The following is a 22,834-nucleotide window of genomic DNA, read 5'->3' on the forward strand; positions in this document are numbered from 1 at the left end:
CAACTCTGGGGTCCTGGGTTCAAATCCAGGTCAGTCCACCTGTGTGGAGTTTGCCTGCGTGGGTTTTTTCCGGGTACTCTGGTGTCCTTCCACATTCCAATGACATGCATGGTAGGCTGATTGGACACTAAATTGCCCCTAGCTACGAGTGATTGGTTGTTTGTCTACTTGTGCGCTGCGATTGGCTGGCCACCGATTTAGAACATCCCCCGTTCCTGGCCCGAAGTCAGCTGGGATAGGCTCCAGCACCCCTAATGAGGATAAAGCGTTTCAGAAAATGAGATGGCAACATAAATAAGTAAGGAATTGCACAAATAACAACAACAAACAAATAAACTGTAAAATAATCCCAAAATAAATAATAATTTTTGAAAAGCTGGGAATCATTTTCAGTATTTTAGCCTCAACACATAATTCATTCTTTGAAATACACAGTTATCCTTTTTCATTTGATTGACTTGCCATATACCTTCGTAATGGTATTATTCCATTTGTTGTTTCTTTTCTCGGGAGATTGGCAAGGAACACAATGAAGGCCCGAGGCGCTAACCGCTACTTCATAAACACTCGTCCATGCTTAACGATAGCATCATTTTTCTCTCAGTGGTTATTGGAAGAAAAAAAATGTGATGATGCCATTCATCTCCAAAGTCATTTGCTCTAAAATATCTCAGCTGTTGCCAGGCTGCCACATGATTAAATCAACGGAACATGATTAAATCTCTTAAATAATGTAGAAGTCCTCTCTCGCCATGTTATTTATTTTCAATGACATTAAAACATGATCATACTGTACCATTTTTTCATGCTCGGATTGGCTGAGTTTCACTGTTTTTGTGACATCATGAATGATCAAAGTTGTCACTGAAATAAGTAGACGCCCATCCTTAAACTATGAATCTGGAAGAAAAAAATGGACATTCAGAAGTTAAATATCATTTGCTTTCAAAATATATTAAATATAATGTCATAATAGATATTCAAGAAGCCATTATTAATTTAGAAAAAAAGGAAGTGTTTAATCTGGAATATTTTTGTAAACAGCGTATTTAGATAAAAAGATTAACAAAGAAAAATATAATTGCATCATTATACCATTAAATTTGGACTTTTAGTTTAGATTGCCTACAAAAGTGAAATGATTTGAAAATGTATTATATAATGTGATAATAGATATTCAAGAAGGCATTATTAATTTTTTACAAAGGAGAAAGGAACAGTGTTTAATCTGGAATATTTTTTGTAAGAAGCGTATTTAGATTTTAAAAAATAAAAATAAAATAGTATCAGTACAACTTTAAATTTGGACTTTAAATTTAGATTGTCTACAAATGTTGTGAAATGATTTGAAAATATATTATATATCATGTAATAATAGATATTCAAGAAGCCATTATTAATTTAAAAAAAAAAAAAAAGGAAGGAGCAGCGTTTAATCTGGAATATTTTTTGTAAGCAGCGTATTTAGATAAAAAGATTAAAAAAGAAAAATTGAATAGTATCATTATACTTTTAAATTTGGACTTTTAGTTTAGATTGCCTACAAATGTTGTGAAATGATTTGAAAATATATTATATATCATGTGATAATAGATATTCAAGAAGGCATTATTAATTAAAATAAAAGAAAGGAACAGCGTTTAATCTGGAATATATTTTGTAAGCAGCGTATTTAGATAAAAAGATTAAAAAAGAAAAATAGAATAAAATAGAAATCCTTTATGGCGTCATCTGCTGAACAGATGCGTATTTCTTATGTTAATGTTATTTTCTTCACCTCTTGAAAACATCTCGCCTCTTACCGCTGCCATCTTTCACACTTGTCGCCAAGGGACGGCGAGTGGCTGTCAATCATTTTTAATAAGGCGTCCATCGGCATGACGAGTCTCGTGAGGAAGCTCTCGGCTCCATAGGTGTGCCTCTGCGTTGGTCGGGAAAACCTTGGCCCTGCAAAAATAATATAAGCATGTTAAATAGAATTCAGAATCTTTGATTAGCATAATTCTATTATTAATATAATAATAATAAAAGAATAAAATCCCCATTGACCTTAACTTGCTTGCAGTCAACAGTCCTCCTAAAATTGAAATATTGTTATGCTAGATGACCTCGAAGCTAATAGCTTCCAGCGCTAGCTGGACATAGAAGCTAAGCTAAGCTAAGCGTAGAAAACTATGGAGCTCCTTGTTCATTTAAAAGTGTCAACTCACCCATATTTAGTCTAAAATTATCTATTTTGACTAAAGTTATTTTTCAAATGCAGCCTCGAGAATGAAATACTGTTATGCTAGATGACTTCGAAGCTAACAGCTTCCAGCGCTAGCCGACCTAGCAGCTAAGCGTCGAACACACTGGTGTCGGTTTTGAAATATTTCAAACCACTCATGCTTAAATCCCCCATAATGCCTTGCAAACTCAGCTAGCAGTGTGCTAGCATGGGAGCGACCACATAGAAACCTATAGAACTCCTTATTTATTTAATCAGTGTCAAATCGCCCATATTTAGTTGAAAATTGTTCTACTAGCGTGTTAGCATGGTGTGTTCTTTAGAGTAAATTTTTGTATTTATTTATTTTCAAACGCAGTCTCGAGAATCCCATCCAAGCAACAAAGTTCGACAAAAAAGTACTAAAACATTTTTTTCCAATAAGAAAGTATAAAGCGAGGGTTTCCCTGCAAAAATCCACAAATTAGCCCAAGGGTGTCAGACTCGGGTTGGTTCGCGGGCCGCTTTAACGTCAACTTGATTTCACCTGGGCCGGACCATTTTAGATATAATATTTAGATTTTTTTTTAAATGGATTAAAAGAACTGGATTAAAAGAACTGGATTAAAAGAACTGGATTAAAAGCCCTGAATATTCAGTTTTTTATAGCTCTAAAACAATGTTTATTTTAGCTTTTTTTATATATATATTTTGAGATTTTACAAAATGATTTTTGAACTAAAAACACAGAAATAATGGATTAAAAAATGACAATTATTGATTTAAAAGGAGGAAAATCACGAAATTTAATATACATTTATATTCTTCATTTTAATTTGATCCTAAAACAGAAAGTCGGCACTCATGATTTACTTTCCCGGGCCACACAAAATGATGCGGTTTGGCCAGATTTGGCCCTCGGGCCGCCACTTTGACACATGTGAATTAGCCATTTAATTCTTCAACCCTGATGATTGAAAATCCGAAAACGACCACGTTAGATATTCTTAAGGAACATAATGTACCCAAATAATCATAGTACATACATCCTTTTATTTTTCTAGGTCACTAAGAAGGAAATGCGGCAACAATTTGAGGAAAGGGATATTTCTACAAGGACTTCCTTAACCACTTCATCCCAAACTAAAAATGGATTGGTACCTACCAATCCAGTTGTTGCAATTAATGCCGCCACCAACCCGAATGCAACAGCCAATAAATGTGCTACAGTTGGGATGCAAACTGACGGGCAATGCAAATTTGGGTCAATTGGACATCTTGGGACCGGAATTTAGACAACCTTCACACTGCAAGTCAACTTTCTGAACGTGGGAGTGGAAACCCAGCCCCACTCGTGCCCCATTCTTTTTTACATGGCAACCTGGCAGATAAATTAGCCTGTAGTCCCCGATGTCATAAATCACTGGTGTCAAAGTGGTGGCCCGGGGGCCAAATCTGGCCCGCCGCATCATTTTGTGTGGCCCGGAAAAGTAAATGATGAGTGCCGACTTTCTGTTTTAAGATAAAATTAAATTGAAGAGTATAGATGTATATTAAATTTTCTGATTTTCCCCCTTTTAAATCAATAATTTTGTTTTTAGTTCAAAAATCATTTTGTAAAATCTAAAAATATATAAAAAAGCTCAAATAAACATTGTTTTAGATCTATAAAAAACTGAATACTCAGGGCTTTTAATCCAGTTCTTATAACCCAATTAAAAAAAATATCTAAATATTATATCTAAAATGGTCCGGCCCACATGAAATTAAGTTGATGTTAATGCGGCGTGCGAACAAACCCGAGTTTGACATCCTTGCTGTAAAAAATTCCCCCATCTTTTTATTGCCAATGATCCCATCGACATTGCCGTAAGGAGGCTGAATGACCCCAACAAAAGCGACTTTTGGCACCCATGCTACGAGCAGACGTTGTTTTCCTCCCTAAGAGGAGAAATCCAACACCCTTTCGCTTTTTCCTTCTCCCCGTCAGATCAAAAATAATAAATTCAGCGAGTGTTCTCAGACGAAACTTGACTCACGTTACGATTTCCTGCCCAAGAAAACCCGTGTTTTGCTATCGCCGCTTGCGCGCGCTCCAATGTCGGAAGCCGAGACTCGGTGGGGGAGTTAAAAATCACCTTTTGGTTGGAAGCGGTCACGAGGCTTGCGGGTTTGTGGTTAGCGCGTCTGCCTCTGAGTTGAGAGGTCAGAGGTCAAAATATAGCTTGCCTGTGCTGGGTTTTTGTTTGGGTGTTCTTGTCGGAGTTCTAGTGGCACCCGAGCTTCCCCGCGCGTTCCAAAATATACAGTCGGTATTCCGCCTGATGCGGTCAGACCCGAAATCTTAGAAAACCCGAATCCTCTGGTCGGAACATTGTGTAAAATGTCAATACAAACAGATTACAATGTTAAAAATGATCTCATGAAGTCATAATTTAAAATCTGAGTGTTTAAATTGGACCACATATGTTCTTTTTGTTCTGTCTTTTATTTGTTGGTTGCTTTGTATTTTTATTTATTTTTTTGTATTTTCTGTCTTTTTTTCCTCTAGAGCAGGGGTGTCAAACCCAGTTTGGTTGGTGGGCCACATTCATGGTGACCAGATCTCATGTGGGCCGGACCATTTTAGATATAATATTTAGATATTTTTTTTAAATAAATGGATTAAAAGAACTGGATTAAAAGCCCTGAATATTCAGTTTTTATAGATCTAAAACAATGTTTATTTTAGCTTTTTTAAATATATTTTTAGATTTTACAAAATGATTTTTGAACTAAAAACACAGAAAAAATGGATTAAAAAATGTCAATTATTGATTTAAAAGGGGGAAAATCAGGAAAAACAATATACATCTATAATCTTCATTTGAATTTGATTCTAAAACACACAGTTGGCACTCATGATTTACTTACTCGGGCCGCACAAAATGAGGCGGTGGGCCAGATTTGGCCCCCGGGCCGCCACTTTGCCACCTGTGCTCTGGAGCCTCTTTTTTGCTAACTACCACAGCACATCCCCTGTAAATACCATATACAGTCATACCTTGAGATACGAGTTTAATGCGTCCCGGGACCAAGCTCGTTTAAATTCAAACCTTCCTGTGCATTAAACAAGGCAAAGTTTCTTCGCACTACCCTTCATTGCACATGCTTGCTTTGGACCCTTTTTAATTTTGCATTGACTAACGCAAAAAAAAAAAAAAACGAAAAAAATGCAACGCTCCGCCCAGTGCTCGTAGAGATCTTTACATGAAGATGCGTCGAGAAAGACTGAAATCATAAGCAGCCAATCGTGTCTGTTCGTATCTCAAAATTTGTCTCGTATCTCAAAGCAAACACTTTCTCGGAATTTTACTCGTATCTCAAAGCAAACATTTTCTCGGAATTTTACTCGTATCTCAAATTCCTCGTATGTTGTGGCACTCGTATGTCAAGGTATTACTGTAGTACTTATACAAATAAATGCAATTTCTGTGGTGTTGTTTAAAAATCCTACACACCCTTGTTCCCATTTTTTATCGTAGAAAGTGAGGAAGCTAAAACGCCTTCAAACATTCCAACAATTCATTAGAATTAAAAAAAAATGTGCACACCCTCTTTTAAATGGACATTTAGCTTAGCACATATCAAAAGCATCTTAATTGAGTTGCTCAGGGGACGGCAATAAGGAAGCAATAAAGCTGGTTGTATCTGGTCTGTGTGTGTGTGTGTGTGTGTGTGTGTTTGTGTGTGTGTGTGTGTGTGTGTCTGTGTCTGTGTGTGTGGGTGTGTGCGGGTGTGTACTTGCCTTTTGTGATCCCAATCCAAGACTCCCATCTGGATTGGTCTGGGGGTGATGTTTTATTCATTTTGACCTGGTTAACAGCAACTCTTGGTTTCACCCTCACATTTGGTCCAATGAGAACTTGAGACAAGACGCCTGCGATATTTCATCTCTCTTAAGCAATCCCTTCAAAATAAAACAAATACAAGACAAATATGTAAACAGTTTTTGCCAGTTCATAAATCAGGATTGTTTCTGGAGCCAGTAATTTATTGGCAAAGAGATGAAATTTCAACATGTGTTGTAAACAGATGCGGCTTTTGCCGCGTTGCTTTTTTTGGGATGTCATTCATCAAAATAATTATTGCATGTTTGGGCCTCACGGTTAGCGTGTAGGCTACAGGGTTTATTTAACGTTACGGGAATGCTTGTATTCTAAGCAAATCCCCAAAATGGGCGTGGCCAAAGTAGGTAAAGATGAAGCTCCACCAAAATGATGTTTGTAGACTGCTTAATCCTAACTACGATTGTTTGTCATTTGTCTCCCGGGTTAGCTAGGATCGTCTCCAGCGCCCCCAAGACCCTTGTGACCATGAGAATCCAAAAATGGGCGTGGCCAAAGTAGGTAAAGTAGGTTCAGAAAATGAACGAGTGCAAGAAAACAATCTTTTGATCGAAAAGAAGGTTTGGCAGCCGTCAAGCACACGACTGCATTTTGATGAATTAAGATCCCGAATGGATGGGAAATATGCAAAAATGTGTCAGGTCCTCGCGAATGAGCATGTGTCTACAGTATGTATTCTATTTTGCAACCAGGCAACAAGAGTGCGTGCTTCGGAGAGGTCCCAAAAGCCAGAGGGAAGCAGACTGAGCGACCGCTCACTCGCCCGCCCGCCGCATGAAAGCTTTTGGCCGCCTCTCAACTTCGCAGTTCATCCAAAATGCCTTGGACGCCATTGGAGGATTCCTGTGCGGCAGGCACAACACGTTCTTCTTCCATGCGGAGCAGAGCTAATATTTGTTAATGGAGTTCGCCTTTGGTCGGCTGGCTCCGCCCACTTTTGCGCCGGGGCAAGGGTCCGGGCGAGACCGCGGGCTGAAAGTCAAAAGGCCTTTTTGAAACGGGAGCCTTGATTTTGCTTACAGCAAAATTTTAATAAGGCACAGCAGATATTAATGAGCATATTTATATTCATGTTCATATAAAAATACCATACAAATATATGTAAATATGTAATATTATAGCCAAGAGCTTATTTCCATCTTTAGTTTTCACGTTCATGCATTCATTTTCTGAACCGCTTCATCCACACAAGGCTCGCAGGGGGTGCCGGAGCCTATCCCAGCTGACTTTCAGACACCCTGGATTGGTGGCTAGCCAATCGCGGGGTACGAGGAGACGGAAAACCATTCACACTCACACTCATGCATACCTAGGGGCAATTTAGCATACAATTAGCTTAGCATGCATGTTTTTGGAATGCTGGAGGAAACTAGAGAACCCGGAGGAAACCCACACAAGCTCGGCTTGGTCATGCAAACTCCACCCAGGTGGACCGACCTGAATTTGAACCCAGGACCAAAGAACCGTGAGGCCAACGGAATAACTAGTCATCCACCTGTTTACAACTTTTAAAGTACAAAAAGTCTGTGTCGAAAATTTGTCAAAATTGTGTCGACGCCCACAGTGCCGATGCGAAGCTCCTATTGGTGCGTTCCGGACTCGGCTCTCTCATCATCTGTTTCCCTATTTTAGCTCAGAGGCTAGCTCAGAGCCATCAAAAGAGCCATATTGGGCTCATGAGCCATAGGTTCGCTACCCCTGGTGTAGAGGTTCATTTGCATGACTTCAGTATGGGCGGCCATGGGTTCGATTCCCTCTGATGCCGCTATGATTGTAACCGCAAATGGTCTCTGAGTGCTAACTGGCAACTAGTCGAGGTTCGAGGATAGGCTCCGCCTACAAGGATGCATTCTATGGGAGATAAATGAACGAGTCTTCATGTATTTTGCGTCATTTGTCGATTCATAAAAAGACTTGATTTCAATAAAATATTTGAAATCTTTACCAGATAATGTTTACCCTTTAAAACCACGAGTTCAAATTCTTTAGCGCTGAGCTTATAATGTTCCCTTGGGAAAAAAGCAGTCATTTATTGTAATTATAAATGACTTCTTCCTAAAGTGTAGGGTATCTTTTCACATGGATAATTACATGGAATCGCTCATCACCCTTCTAGGATTTTCCAGGAAATTCCTTTTTTTGTTTGTTTTGACTGAAGACCAGGTAACGCGACGAGGCCAAGTACCTTCTTAGAGAGATTTACATTTCTCGGAGGGTCTCCCAGCTGTGGATCACTTGGACTAAACGCCGTCCCCCTTTTTCTGGGGGGAAGAAATACTGTGAGTCACGGGATCGTAAATATGCTAATAATCGTTGCTGTATGAGCCTGAAAGCATCGCGCAAAAACGAAGTCGACAAGTTGTTGGAGAAATATCTGGATAAGCATATCTTCAAAATGAGAGTGATGATTTCGGCAATTTGGAGGTCAAACTTTGCTTAGAATTTTCTCTCAATAGTCACCACGTGGGAACTGCAAAGCCACCAGACTACTACGAGTGGGATTCGAACACACGTGAACTATTGTCCATTGGAACTTAAGTCCAATGCCTTAACCACTCGGTCATCGTGGTCTTGAGAAACAGGTTTTTAAATATTTTCATCTTTGGTCTTTATGAAAGGATATGTAACGTCGAGGTGATGGTAGTAAAACTTAGATTAGAATTTTCCAGAAAACTACACACAGAGACAAGAATAACTATTTAGACCAGGAGTGGGGCTCGAACCCATGAGGACTTTTGTCCATTGGAACTTAAGTCCAACACCTTAACCACTCGGCCATCCTGGTCTTGAAAAATGGGTTTTCAAATATTTTCATCTTTTTTCTTTTTGAAAGGATATGTAACGTAGAAGTGATGGTAGTAAAACTAAGATCAGAATTTTCCAGAAAAATACACACAGAGACAACAGTAACTAATTATACCAGGAGTGGGATTTGAACCCACGAGGACTCAAGTCCATTAGATCTTAAGTCCAACGCCTTAACCACTCGGCCATCCTGGTCTTGAAAAGTGTGTTTTTAAATATTTCCATATTTTTTTTCTTTTTGAAGGTATGTGTAAGAGAGAAGTGATGCTAGTAAAACTAAGATTAGAATTTTCCAGAAAAGTACACACAGAGACAACAGAAACTACTTATACCAGGAGTGGGGTTCGAACCCACGAGGACTCATGTCCATTGGATCTTAAGTCCAACGCCTTAACCACTCGGCCATCCTGGTCTTGAAAAGTGTGTTTTTAAATATTTCCATATTTTTTTTCTTTTTGAAGGTATGTGTATGAGAGAAGTGATGCTGGTAAAACTAAGATTAGAATTTTCCAGAAAAATACACACAGAGACAACAGAAACTAAGTGTACCAGGAGTGGGGTTTGAACCCACATGGACTATCATCCATTGGAACTTAAGTCCTACACCTTAACCACTCGGCCATCCTGGTCTTGAAAAGTGTGTTTTTAAATATTTCCATCTTTTTTTCTTTTTGAAGGTATGTGTAACACAGAAGTGATGGTCGTAAAACTAAGATTAGAATTTTCCAGAAAAATACACACAGAGACAACAGTAACTAATTATACCAGGAGTGGGGTTTGAACCCACGAGGACTCATGTCCATTAGATCTTAAGTCCAACGCCTTAACCACTCGGCCATCCTGGTCTTGATACAATGTTTTTTAAAATGTTATAATGTAGAAGTGATTGGATCGGTAAGATGGTAGTAAAACTACAATTTGAGTTTTCCAGAAAAAGAACACACAGAGACAACAGAAACTAAGTGTACCAGGAGTGGGGTTTGAACCCACGTGGACTATCGTCCACTGGAACTTAAGTCCAACACCTTAACCACTCGGCCATGCTGGTCTTGAATAGTGTGTTTTTAAATATTTCCATCTTTTGTCTTTTTGAAAGGATATGTAACATAGAAGTGATGGTAGTAAAACTAAGATTTGAATTTTCCAGAAAAATACACAGAGAGACAATGGTGACTAAACATACCAGGAGTGGGGTTCGAACCCACGTGGACCATCGTCCATTGGAACTTAAGTCCAACGCCTTAACCACTCGGCCATCCTGGTCTTGAATATGGGGTCTTTAAATATTTCCATCTTTTGTCTTTTTGAAAGGATATGTAACATAGAAGTGATGGCAGTAAAACTAAGATTAGAATTTTCCAGAAAAATACACACAGAGACGACAGTAACTAATTATTCCCGGAGTAGGGTTCGAACCCACGAGGACTCATATCCATTAGATCTTAAGTCCAACACCTTGACCACTCAGCCATCCTTGTCTTGAAAAGATGTTTTTTTTTAAATATTTCCATCTTTGGTCTTTATGAAAAGATATGTAACGTAGAAGTGATCGGATCGGTAAGATGGTAGTAAAACTAAGATTTGAGTTTTCCAGAAAAAGAACACACAGTGACACGAGTTAACAATCATACTAGGGGAGGAGTTCAAACCCATGAGGAACTGTGGAACTCCATTGTAACTTAAATCCTGCACCTTAACCACTTGGCCATCCTGGGCTTGAAAAACTAGTTTTTAAATATTTCCATCTTTGGTCTTTATGAAAGGATATGTAACGTAGAAGTGATCGGATCGGTAAGATGGTAGTAAAACTAAGATTTGAGTTTTCCAGAAAAAGAACACACAGTGACACGAGTTAACAATCATACTAGGGGAGGAGTTCAAACCCATGAGGAACTGTGGAACTCCATTGTAACTTAAATCCTGCACCTTAACCACTTGGCCATCCTGGGCTTGAAAAGCTAGTTTTTAAATATTTCCATCTTTGGTCTTTATGAAAGGATATGTAACGTAGAAGTGATCGGATCGGTAAGATGGTAGTAAAACTAAGATTTGAGTTTTCCAGAAAAACACACAGAGACAACAGTAATTAATTATACCAGGAGTGGGATTTGAACCCACGAGGACTCAAGTCCATTGGATCTTAAGTCCAACGCCTTAACCACTCGGCCATCCTGGTCTTGAATTGTTTGTTTTTAAATATTTCCATCTTTTGTCTTTTTGAAAGGATATGTTACATAGAAGTGATGGTAGTAAAACTAAGATTTGGATTTTCCAGAAAAACACACAGAGACAACAGTAACTACTTATACCAGGAGTGGGGTTCGAACCCACGAGGACTACTGTCCATTAGATCTTAAGTCCAACGCCTTAACCACTCAGCCATCCTGGTCTTAAAAAGATGTCTTTTAAATATTTCCATCTTTGGTCTTTATGAAAGGATATGTAACGTAGAAGTGATCGGATCGGTAAGATGGTAGTAAAACTAAGATTTGTGTTTTCCAGAAAAAGAATGCACAGAGACATCAGTTAACAATCATAGCAGGAGTGGGGTTGGAACCCACAAGGAATACAGTCCATTGGAACCCAAGTCCAACACCTCGACCACTCGGCCATGCTGGTCTTGAAAAATGAGTTTTTAAATATTTCCATCTTTTGTCTTTTTGAAAGGATATGTAACATAGAAGGGATGGTAGTCAAACTAAGATTTGAATTTTCCAGAAAAATACACAGAGAGACAATGGTAACTAAACATACCAGGAGTGGGGTTCGAACCCACGTGGACTAACGTCCATTGGAACTTAAGTCCAACGCCTTAACCACTCGGCCATCCTGGTCTTGAAAAGTGAGTTTTTAAATATTTCCATCTTTTGTCTTTTTGAAAGGATATGTAACATAGAAAGGATGGTAGTAAAACTAGGATTAGAATTTTCCAGAAAAATACACAGAGAGCCAACAGTAACTAAACATACCAGGAGTGGGGTTCGAACCCACAAGGATCATTGTCTATTGGAACTTAAGTCCAATGCCTTAACCACTCCACCTTCAAAATGCAAAATAATCTTTTAAATATGCCAAGTGCGAACTTCTAACAATTCACGCCATTTGAAGAGAAACGTACAGACATTGATATTCCGATTAAACTAGGACTTTTTCACCAAACACATTTGGTTGGCCACTGATTCAGCTGGGATAGGCTCCAGCACCCCCCACGATCCTTGTGAGGGTAAGCGGTTCAGAAAATGAATGAATGAACAAGCTGGAAATGAAAGTTTTGGAGTGCACACTGTCTCTTTAATACTCTGAACCAAAAAACAAAAAAGAAAACCCTAAAAAAGAAAAAAAGCACATGCTTTCGAAACACTTCCTGTGAATGTTTACTTTCATTTCTTGCTCACTCAGCCAATGTAGTTTCTGTGTCTGCCTCAGTCGCTCATAAGCAGGTAGGAATATACGACACTGTTGTGCGATTTGTGGATTTTTTTCAGTTTGTTTTCCTTCTGACAAAGAGTGGAAAAAAACGTTAAACAACTTTGAAATAGCAGCACATACTGCATGATTAAAACCAGGGCGAGGTCAAGTACAGTCTTGTTTGAGAGTTCCTCTTTTCTGTGGTTGATACCAAATCATCCATCCACATTAGCGCTCAAATCGTAAGTAACATTTTGTATTAGAAACTAATCCGAACACAAGGTTGCGACATGTGTACTCAATATATTTATTTCTCCTGTCCTAAACATGTTTTGTTTAATAATTCACATTCCTTGAGTGCACCGGTAGGTGAGTGGGTAGCTCATGGGCCTCGCAGTTAAGGGTTTGATCCCAGGTGACTCCTCCTCTATGAAGTTTGCATGTTTTCCCTGGGCTTGTGTGGCTTTTCTGTGGGTACTCCAAATTCCTCCCACATCCCAAAACCATGCATGCTAGGCTAGCTGGTTAAACACTCAAAATCACGTGTCAAAGTGGCGGCCCGGGGCCAAATCTGGCCCGCCGCATCATTTTGTGTGGCCCGAGAAAGTAAATCATGAGTGCCGACTTTCTGTTTTAGGATCAAATTAAAATGATAGATATAGATGTATATTATATTTCCTGATTTTCCCCCTTTTAAATCAATAATTGCAATTTTTTCATCCTTTTTTTCTGTGTTTTTAGGTCAAAAATCATCTTGCAAAATCTAAAAATATATAAATATATTTTCTGTTTTCTACTTTAATATGGAAAATAAAGAAAAATTGTGTTTCCTTTTGACATTGTTTTAGATCTATAAAGAACGGAATATTCAGGGCTTTTAATCCAGTTATAAAAAAAGATCTAAATATTATATCTAAAATGGTCCAGCCCACGTGAAATCAAGTTGACGTTAAAGCGGCCCGCAAACCAACCCGAGTCTGACACCCTTGCTCTAAATTGCCTAACCCTGGCTATGGTTGGTTGTCCTTTGTCTCCTCGTGCTCTGCGATTGTCTGTCCTGTTTTATGCAAGATACGGTTTATTTTTTTTCTTGAATTTCATTCATAGACGTGAAAATAAATTTGGTTAAGCGTTTTATCTGTTTGTCTTTTCTCTATTTTATTTTGTGCATGTCAAGTCTAATTTGTGCGCATATAAGCCGTACCCCCATTTTTTTTGCGACAAATACGGTGTATATGCGAGAAAATACGGTAATTAATCCACCAAACAACAGCCCAAAACGGGTTGGAGTCGCATTTCGAGCGGAAACGAAAAAACCAAAGTAAGCCGATGACTCGATTCCGCTCTGTATCCTCTCCACAGATGACGCAGATGATCTCCGTCGACGTCGACGTGGCGGTCCCCCCCGCCGAAGTTCCGCCCCCTCTGAAACCAGGCGAGGCCTTCCACGTCTTCATCAGCTACAGCAGCACCGACTACCAGTGGACGCACGCCCTCATCGAGCGTCTGGAATCCGCCGGCCTTCGCGTCTGCTACCACGAGCGCGACTTCACGGCAGGGCGAACCGTGCTGGAGAATATGTCCGAGTGCATCCAGGAGAGCCAGAAGGTCCTGCTGGTCCTCAGCTCGGAGTTCGTGCGGAGCCGCTGGTGTCTCCTGGAGGCCAACATGTCCCTGTTCCGGGACTGCCTGGAGAGGAAGCCCCTGGTGCCCGTGCTCCTGGATCCAGGGGTCTGCGTCCCGTTGCATCTGTGCCACCTGACCTACTTGGAAGTCCGTGACCCGGAGTTCGAGGGCAAGCTGCTGAAGGTCCTGTGCACCCCCAACCGTCAGCTCCAAGGCTCTACGGTGGTTCCCTACCAACCTCCGTCCATCTACAACGGGAAGGCCCTGCAGCCGCTAACCGCCGCTAACGTGGAGAGTCTTTACAAGTGGGACGCGGGACAATTCAGCGACACGGACATCCCGGACCAACTGCGCCTGATCTTGGCGGACCCCGAGAAGTACAGGGAGGCCGTCAGGATCGTCAACAACGTGTCTTCGAATCGAGTGTGGATGCGGTCGCTCTGCGACAGGGTTTTGGGATATTTCATGGGGGTGCTATTTTTTGTTATATTGACTGGAGTTTTTGGTTACAGCACGGCTAACGTGATCGTGTTCTTTTCCCCCGTCCAGATCAACAACAGTCCCGCGGTCATGTGCTCTATCATCATTATAGCTTTCTCCTCCGTTCCCATCGGCTTGCTGGTTCAACTTTCTCTCTGGAAGCACGACGACGAAAATTACGTGGTGAGGGAGATGCAAAAGGCGGCCGGTCGCGCCAACATGATTCTCGCCCAGGAAAAGCTCCTAATGGGTTTTCGCTCCAATTCCGTCATGTATCTGGTCTACGTTTCTCTGGAGGGTTGCAAAGGGCAGTTCGCCGCCACCTTTGACGATTCGGACAACGCGGAGAAACTCCTCAAATTGGCTCTGCTCTGGTTCTCGACAGAGTACGCCTGCTGCCTTGCCAAAAGGTGCTACCCTTTCCCTCTGCCGTGCCCGCCGCCGGGTCACCTGGAGGGAGGGGTTTGTTTTTGCCAGTACGTGTCTATGCAACTGAGCCTTGGAGAGTGGAAGTGAGCGTAAAGCACCCGCGGATCGGCCAAACCGCTCCATCGGAACTCCTTTGTTGCCTGGACAGCGAGAGGCGCCAAATCCAGTCGAGCTGGGACAGCTGGCATTGACTACCATATTTTCGCTGTGACCGGACATTTCGCCGACGGACATTTCATCACCGGACGCTTCGTCCTCGGATGGATATGGATATGGATATGGATATGGATATATATATATATATATATATATATATATATATATATATATATATATATATATATATATATATATATATATATATATATATATATATATATATATATATATATATATATAATGCTTTTTTTAATAAATTGATTAAAAGAACTGGATTAAAAGCCCTGAATATTCAGTTTTTTTATAGATCTAAAACTAAGTTTATTTCAGCTTTTTTAAATATATTTTTAGAATTTACAAAATGATTTTTGAACTAAAAATAGAAAAAAAATGGATTAAAAAATTACAATTACTGATTTAAAAGGGGGAAAATTAGGAAATTTAATATACATCTAAACTCTTCATTTTAATTAGATCCTAAAACAGAAAGTTGGCACTCATGATTTACTTACTCGGGCCGCACAAAATGATGCGCGGGCCAGATTTGGCCCCTAGGCCGCCACTTTGACACCTGTGCTTTAGATAGAAAAACCCCGGAAATGGTAGGATTTGTTTAAAAATAAAAGGCTAAGTGGTTTAGTCCGCCTCAATAGTACTTACTTCCCTCATGAAAAAAACTAAAATGTTAAAGTGATAAATTGCCACGCTGAAGTCGCACAAGACGACTCATTTGTCAGAATTTGTAACTTGTCATGATTCACAATTAAATGCGGAAGTAAAATGCGGAAGCCATAGCGATGGTGCGAAAATTGGAAATTTGCTACTTTTCCAAAATGGTTGCTTAAAAAAAGTGACAGACGGATTTCCGGAGTTTAGGTAGGTTGTCCGGAGTTTGTGTTGGGTTTTTCCGGGTAAATTCCGGAAATTCCGGTGTAGTTGGCAGCTCTGGGTTTGGTTTTCTTCGCTTGGTTTCTGAACATTTGTTATTTTTGACAACGTTGTTATTAAACGTTCTGTTAGTACGCCATCACTGCTTTTGGGAGCAACCACACTCCGTAGACATGAAACCTGCAAAGCTTGAAATTGTTTGTCATTTTTTTTCCTTATCCAATCATTTCTTTTGCCACGTGAGCCGTATCATTTGACAGCTCAGACATATTTATTTATGTCCAAGTGTATGTTATGAACACCGTTCATAATTGCAAAAGCCTTCGGGACATTGAATGTGTTGATGAATATCCGTGGGTAGATGCAAATTAATGCGTGCTCACAATGTAGGAATAAGAATTGTGTGTGTGTTACTGTGAAAAAACAATAATAATTGGAGTGATTTGCCTTCGTGTGACCTGCAGTTCAATTCCCATGATTCATAGCGATTGAGCAAGGCATTTTGTCAGGATTATATTTCAGTGCCATTGACATTGATAAACATTTCATTCGTTTGAACACAGAAAAAGCTAAACGGCCGTTTTGTGTGTTTCTCATGTGTGGTTCAAATTTGGAGCAATTTGTCCAACAAAATAGCTCTGAAGCACGTCTTTTGTATTTTTTGGCATCTCATATTTACAGAATGCCAAGTTTTAATACTGTCTAATCACTGTAGGACCAAATTGCTATGCTAGTCTCCGTGCTAATCACCGCTCTTCACAGCACTGTCACGCAAAATTAGCAATAAAGTCCGCATATATGACTTTTTGTGATATTTAGCTAACCTTATTGAGGAGTTCCGCATGAAGGCGTCTTCCGTTCTCCACGTCACGTTCTTTTCCAGGTGTTGCACGTCGGGAATGTCCGAACGAAAACATGCTAAGTAGCCTCGAGAGGAAACCCGGCTCAGACCGGAATAGGAGTGATTTGATTGGGTCTTTGTTGCACAGCGCTGCCTGTGGCGGGAAGATAGCGACCAGACAGATTAGAGCACGCGTGCTATTGTTTGCTAACGGCCCTTGGCAAGCTAACATGTCGTTTTGGACACCATTAGCTTAAATTGACTCGCAATGCTATTGTTCCCAGTTGATGAGAGCCCGGTGGGAGCGTTATTTAGGAATAATAGTCGTAATTAGGAATAAAGTGGCATGTTTTTCGATGGCGACGTGAATATTTGGAACAAGTGTGCTGGATATGAGTCATCTGTATGTGTCAATTATGAAGTATTATTATGCTTTGGAGGCTTCTCAATGGACAAAGTCAAAAACGTTTTGGGTTTTTTTGCCCCAAAAAATTAACTCCCTTGCCGCCATTGACGCCGATAGACGTCCAATCCATTTTGACTGGGAGGAGCGAATAAACGTGCGTTCAAAATGGATTGGACGTGTAGCGCCGTCAATGGCGATGAAAGATGATTTAACGCTTGTAAATAAATAATCAATAAATAGGTCATGGGATGAGTGATTAGCGCATCGGCGTCACGGCTCTGGGGTCTTGGGTTCAAATCCAGGTCGGTCCACCTTTGTGGAGTTTCCATGTTCTCCCTGGGCTTGCGTGGGTTTTCTCCGGATACTCCGGTTTACTCCCACATTCCAAAAACAACATGCATGCCAGGCTGATTGGTCACGGCTCTGGGGTTCCTGGTTCAAATCCAGGTCGCTCCACCTGTGTGGAGTTTGCGTGTTCTCCCTGGGCCTGCGTGGGTTTTCTCTGGATACTACGGATTCCTCCCACATTCCAAAAAACATGCATGTTAGGCTGATTGGACACTCTAAATTTTGCCCCTAGGTATGAGTGTGAGTGTGATTGGTTGTTTGTCTCCTTGTGCCCTGCGATTGGCTGGCCACCGATTCAGGGTGTCTTCCGCCTCTGGCCCGGAGTCAACTGGGATAGGCTCCAGCACCCCCTGCGACCCTAATGAAGATGAAGCGGTTCAGAAAATGAGACCTAAATAAGTAGTCAGGTGCAAAATGTGACTAGATTAGATTAGATTAGATTAGAACTTTATTTCGGGAAATTTCTTGGTTGCAGTAGCAAGACAGACACAAGAGACACAAGACATTGTAGACCTAGGTAAAAAAAACTGGAGCTAAAGTGGTCATCGGCCTTTGGAGGTTTAGTGCAAGTACTATAAAATAAGAAATTAGTCTTGATTAGGTCCTCCCATGTGCAGAACTCCAGTTGAGTAAAGTGATGGCTCTTGGGAAGAAACTGTCTTTGAGTCCGAATGGCGCCGAAACAGGTAGATTTTAATTTCACTGCATGCACATTCCCGCAAATTGAGGCCCGAGTCCGGCACTCCGTCAGAAGGATTATTCAAGTATATTTCTTTCAAATTGTAGCCATGGTGGAGCGAAGTGACGACAGGCTGCCAACGGGTGATGAGCGGCAATCACCGTCGGGCAGCAACGGGAAAATCACTTCTCATCTTTCCCCTTGGAGAAACCTGCAATCTTCTTCTTTGGGGAAAAACCGACGTGCGTCGTCTGGCGGTGGAAAATCAAGGGGTGAGGCTGAACCACGACGAAGAAAAAATGTCAGGCTCTCCAGCGAAAACAGAAGAAAAACTCTTGCGCAACATGCTGGGAAATGTGTTTTCCAAATGCCAAACATACCAAGATGAATCATTTCACAACTTTTCCCGACAAAATGAAGACACAAGACTTGTTTTTCAAATATTGTTTTCGGTACCGTCAGGAATCCAGACGTGCTGTCAGATTAGCATACCCATCAGAGTAGCATACCCGTCAGAGTAGCATACCCGTCAGAGTAGCATACCCGTCAGAGTAGCAATGTACCCAACAGTCAAGCTGTCAGCGTCATACAGCGACATCTACATCATCTTGAATTTAGTGCATACTGATTTTAGACCTTTAAGTGCGCCCCATGTGTGTAAATATGTGCCGTGTTGTGTTTGTATGTTTTTCATAATAATAATAATAATCGGACATAGGCTTTGTCATCATTGACTCGACAAAAAAGCCTAATTCGCTAAATAAGTGGAATTGCAATCATTAATAAGGGGGGGAATTGGCTGAGGTTGCCAGGTATGTAATACATGTGCATTCCCCCGCATTTTCAGTATATAGATATAGCGTGTCATCAAGCAATGTACCCAGAAAGTCAAGCTGTCAGCATCATACAGCGACATCTACATAATCTTGAATTTAGTCCATACTGATTTTAGACCTTTAAGTGCGAGTAAATATGTGCCGCGTTGTGTTTGTATTTTTTTTTAATCGCTTAATAAGTGGAATTGCAATCATTAATAAGGGGAGGAATTGGCTGAGGTTGCCAGGTATGTAATACATGCGCATTCCCCTGCATTTTCAGTATATAAATATAGCGTGTCCGCAAGCAATGTATCCAGAAAGTCAAGCTGTTAGCGTCATAAAGCGACATCTACACAATCTTGAATTTAGTCCATACTGATTGGCCACCCCGTCCACTTTGGAGAACATTTTCGACTTTTAAGTGCGCCCTATGTCAGTAAATATGGGGCGCTTTGCATTTTTTTTATCGCTTAATAAGAATTGCAATCATCAATAAGGGGAGCGATTGACCCAGGTTGACACAAATGTCATAATAAATAAAGAATCAGTAAATAAATAAGTAGTCAACAATAAATAAGTAGTAATCAACATATAATAAGTGGTCATATAGAGTCTCCATTTGGTCCTCTTAGGTGCAAAAGTCGAGTTGAGTATCTGAGAACAAAGTGTCCTTGAGTCTGTTTGTCTTGGCTGTTATTGTCCTGCAGCACCTGCAGTAAAATGATAATAAAAGCCTTCAATTGGATTGAAAAAGCAGGAATTGACACGGCTCGCTTATCAAATTGTTCGCTAAATTGTCTCTCGCTCAACCCGGACAATTTTATCCTTTCCGCCGGAGGGCCGAGAATGGAACCCTGGTCTTTCGTGTCCATCTGGCGAGACCACAACATTGATTGATTGGATTAAACCGCCATCGCTCGCGCTCAAAGAGAGTTTTTACGAGGCTTTCGCTGGGAGTCCGCTCACCCAGAGACGAGCCAGATGCGGAAAAAGCCGCTTCTGGGAAGACTTTCTTCTGGAGGGATTTTGCCGCGTCTGTGGGAATTGCGCTCGCACGTCGGCCATTCATCACCAGGCCGGAGGGGGTCCGCCGCTTTGGTTTGGCCGCGACTCCAATTCATCCCAAAGGTGTTCCGTCAGGTCAAGTTGTTCCCCAAGAAATCTTTTCCCCCGCTTGGCGTGTTGGGAGCAGCGAGGGGAAGTTCCCCGAAGCGTTCCCACCGAAAGGCAGAAATTTAAACGCTAGGGCACTGGTGTCAAAGTGGCGGCCCAGGGGCCAAATCTGGCCCGCCGCATCATTTTGTGCGGCCCGAGAAAGTAAATGATGAGTGCAGACTTTCTGTTTTAGGGTCAAATTCAAATGAAGAGTATAGATGTATATTAAATTTCCTGATTTTCCCCCTTGTAAATCAATAATTGTCATTTTTTAATCCATATTTTCTGCATTTTTAGTTCAAAAATCATTTTGTAAAATCTAAAAATATATAAAAAAGATAAAATAAACATTGTTTTAGACCTATAAAAAACTGAATATTCAGGGATTTTAATCCAGTTCTTTTAAGCTATTTATTGAAAAAAATCTAAATATTATATCTAAAATGGTCCGGCCCACATAAAATCGAGTTGACGTTAATGCGGCCCGCGAACCAACCCGAGTCTGACACCCTTGCGCTAGGGGGTTTGGCTAATTCACTTTTTCGAATGCCCCGCTTGAAGTGATGCTCGGGTTTGAATCCGACTTGAGTGATCGCGACGATATCTAAATACTTCAAATGAGCAGTTTTCTTTGGTTGGAATCGGCGAATGAGCTTTATTTTGAAAATTGTGCTTTAAAAAGCAGTAAGTATATTAATTGGATAATAATTCAAATGATTGATCAAATATTAGCTCCATTGTATAAAACAATATATAAAAGGGGCTATTGTATATTAGCATTATGCTAGCAGGGGTTATCAAAACAAAATGGATTTTTGTATTTTGTGTGTAATTTTCTTATAATGTTTTTTGCTTGACAAAATCAGCAACATTCAAAACATTTTTTTAAGAAAAAAAATGCCTAAATTGTCCATTTGGATGTGCATATGGTCAAAGGTTACCTTGTAAATCAGTGACTAAAACCCCATGGAAGCGCAGCAAGATTTGAACCCTCGACCCCGAAACGTTAAGCCCGACGCCCTAACCACACAACCACCTGCCTTGAAAACCCAATCAAACGATCGCAAATTTATTCCACTTCAACCGACTTCGAAAAAATTGCCGTTATATTTAAAAATCCTTCTTCTTGCAATTCTTCTGCGTACCTCCAGATGGCGTAAGTACGTGATTTTTTTTTTCACGTTTTATGCAAGATAGTTTTTTTTCTCGAATTTCATTCATAGACGTCATTTTTTTTGGCGTTTTCTCGGTTTATTTTTTTCTCTATTTTGAAATAAATGACCGTATTGGCCGCATTGTTTTGCGTTATGGCGTTTCGTCCGTGTCACTTTGCAGTTTCGTGCATGTCAAGTCTAATTTATGCGCATATAAGCCGTACCCTGGATTCAGTCATCATTTTTTTGAGCGACAAATACGGCTTATATGTGAGACAATACAGTACCCGGTTAGACCCGGGAGACAAAACAAGCATTCCCGATACTCCCGTTCCCGTTGAGGATTAATTTGCTCTCCGTGCTTCTTCTTGGGAGTGAAGGCCTCCATAAATAGGAGATGATAAGTTGGGGGAAGGGGGGGGGTTCCTTTACTTAACCCCCCCCCCCCGGGTCAAACCAAGACGGGAAGAGGGACGCGAATGCCTTCCCTTGGGACTCGAACGTTGCCGAAGGCTCGCCGTCCTCCTCCGCGACGGACACACTCGGGATCACGGAGGAAACTCCGCAGCTATTTCGGCGCTACAACAGGAAACGTCTCGGAATTGTGGGCCAAAGGAAGGGCGGGGGTCCGTTTCGGACTATTTGCACAAAAAAACATCGGAAATGGAGGAGGATATCTCCACGCGAAACGGAATCCAAATTAAGAGTCAACACGTCGGTCTGATTCATTAATAATTTTGCCATAAGATATTGGAATTTCACTTTATTTTTTTTCACCCATGTTTTTGCATTTCAATTAATGGCTTTACCAAAACAAATGGCTGAGTGTTAAGACCTACCGTATGTATACATGTACATCTGTGTATGTATGTGTAAATGAAATGGTCAAATTCAACAATTTTAAGGCAGTTTTAAGGGTGCGGCTTCTACGCGGAGGTGGCTAATATGCGAGAAAATACAATATTTTATCAATGGGGGTCACCATAGTTTTCCTTCCCCGACAGCTGTAACTTTTATGGAGTTCACAATGTTGATGTTTGTTCTTCTACTTCAATTGAATCCAGACACGATTGGCAGATTGACATTTTGCAAGCAAAATGTGGGCGGGGAAAATCAAAATGAAGTGTTTGGAAATCAGCGTTCCCATTTTTCACAGGAGAAGTGGAACAAAAGTCAGCCCGGAGTTTTCCGTTGGCGTTCCACGGGACGACGCTCGACGTGTTCGTTAGTGGCTTGAAAATGGGAAAGAGCGGAGGGTCATAAATCAAGCCTTGGGGGCCTCTGCGAGAGATAAGCTACCAGAAAAAAAGTTTGCACGAATAACATTCCACGTCGTCAGGCCGTTGCGAGACGAGTACGAGGCTCTTCTTGATAACCGCTCGCTCGTTGTGATGATTTCCTTCTCGCCACGTGTCGGTGGGAGACGTGATGATGGAACGTGGGGGTTGGCTAACTTTATCTGTTCGCGCACATGAAAAAAAGGGTTTGGGCGAGCTAGCTTTCTCTGATCATCGCAGAGATGAGCTAGCACGGTTGAAGACGTGG

The 22,834-nt window shown here is 40.9% G+C and overlaps 2 protein-coding genes, 1 long non-coding RNA gene and 10 other non-coding genes across 17 annotated transcripts in view; 2 read left to right on the forward strand and 11 right to left on the reverse strand.

Annotated features, from left to right (window-relative positions):
- LOC144071382 (uncharacterized) overlaps positions 1-16,849 on the reverse strand; it is a 42,699-nt gene extending 25,850 nt beyond the window's left edge. For 2 of the 3 annotated variants that reach the window (XM_077596428.1, XM_077596421.1), the window contains exons 1-4: positions 16,713-16,849; positions 5,994-6,155; positions 1,778-1,947; positions 797-900 (exon numbers count right to left, since the gene is read on the reverse strand). The gene's annotated coding sequence lies outside the window, so the exon portion shown is untranslated. The remainder of the gene's footprint in view (positions 1-796; positions 901-1,777; positions 1,948-5,993; positions 6,156-16,712) is intronic. The other variant, XM_077596422.1, reaches the window with a different exon arrangement.
- Positions 5,909-7,976, forward strand: LOC144071384 (uncharacterized). The gene is made up of 2 exons (XR_013299622.1): positions 5,909-6,590; positions 6,786-7,976. It is a non-coding gene; the product is annotated as an uncharacterized LOC144071384 (long non-coding RNA).
- Positions 8,796-8,878, reverse strand: trnal-uaa (transfer RNA leucine (anticodon UAA)). Its single transcript has one exon. It is a non-coding gene; the product is annotated as a tRNA-Leu (tRNA).
- Positions 9,011-9,093, reverse strand: trnal-uaa (transfer RNA leucine (anticodon UAA)). The gene has a single exon. It is a non-coding gene; the product is annotated as a tRNA-Leu (tRNA).
- trnal-uaa (transfer RNA leucine (anticodon UAA)) lies at positions 9,228-9,310 on the reverse strand. Its single transcript has one exon. It is a non-coding gene; the product is annotated as a tRNA-Leu (tRNA).
- On the reverse strand, positions 9,445-9,527 carry trnal-uaa (transfer RNA leucine (anticodon UAA)). Its single transcript has one exon. It is a non-coding gene; the product is annotated as a tRNA-Leu (tRNA).
- trnal-uaa (transfer RNA leucine (anticodon UAA)) lies at positions 9,661-9,743 on the reverse strand. The gene has a single exon. It is a non-coding gene; the product is annotated as a tRNA-Leu (tRNA).
- On the reverse strand, positions 9,864-9,946 carry trnal-uaa (transfer RNA leucine (anticodon UAA)). The gene has a single exon. It is a non-coding gene; the product is annotated as a tRNA-Leu (tRNA).
- Positions 10,079-10,161, reverse strand: trnal-uaa (transfer RNA leucine (anticodon UAA)). The gene has a single exon. It is a non-coding gene; the product is annotated as a tRNA-Leu (tRNA).
- Positions 10,992-11,074, reverse strand: trnal-uaa (transfer RNA leucine (anticodon UAA)). Its single transcript has one exon. It is a non-coding gene; the product is annotated as a tRNA-Leu (tRNA).
- On the reverse strand, positions 11,205-11,287 carry trnal-uaa (transfer RNA leucine (anticodon UAA)). Its single transcript has one exon. It is a non-coding gene; the product is annotated as a tRNA-Leu (tRNA).
- Positions 11,650-11,732, reverse strand: trnal-uaa (transfer RNA leucine (anticodon UAA)). The gene has a single exon. It is a non-coding gene; the product is annotated as a tRNA-Leu (tRNA).
- LOC144071464 (uncharacterized) lies at positions 12,277-15,162 on the forward strand. Of its 3 annotated transcripts, XM_077596616.1 has the most exons (3): positions 12,277-12,338; positions 13,669-14,595; positions 14,710-15,162. In XM_077596616.1, exons 2-3 carry the CDS (start codon positions 13,669-13,671, stop codon positions 14,926-14,928), a joined length of 1,146 nt encoding a protein of 381 aa, XP_077452742.1. In that variant the 5' UTR covers positions 12,277-12,338; the 3' UTR covers positions 14,929-15,162. The 3 variants fall into 3 exon arrangements, with proteins under 3 accessions (XP_077452742.1, XP_077452740.1, XP_077452741.1); XM_077596614.1 differs by having other exon boundaries at positions 13,669-15,162; XM_077596615.1 differs by having other exon boundaries at positions 12,283-12,548; positions 13,669-15,162.
- Positions 16,850-22,834: the final 5,985 nt, after the last annotated feature.

Source organism: Stigmatopora argus, chromosome 3 (genome assembly GCF_051989625.1).
Source record: "Stigmatopora argus isolate UIUO_Sarg chromosome 3, RoL_Sarg_1.0, whole genome shotgun sequence".
NCBI classification, from domain to species: domain Eukaryota; kingdom Metazoa; phylum Chordata; class Actinopteri; order Syngnathiformes; family Syngnathidae; genus Stigmatopora; species Stigmatopora argus.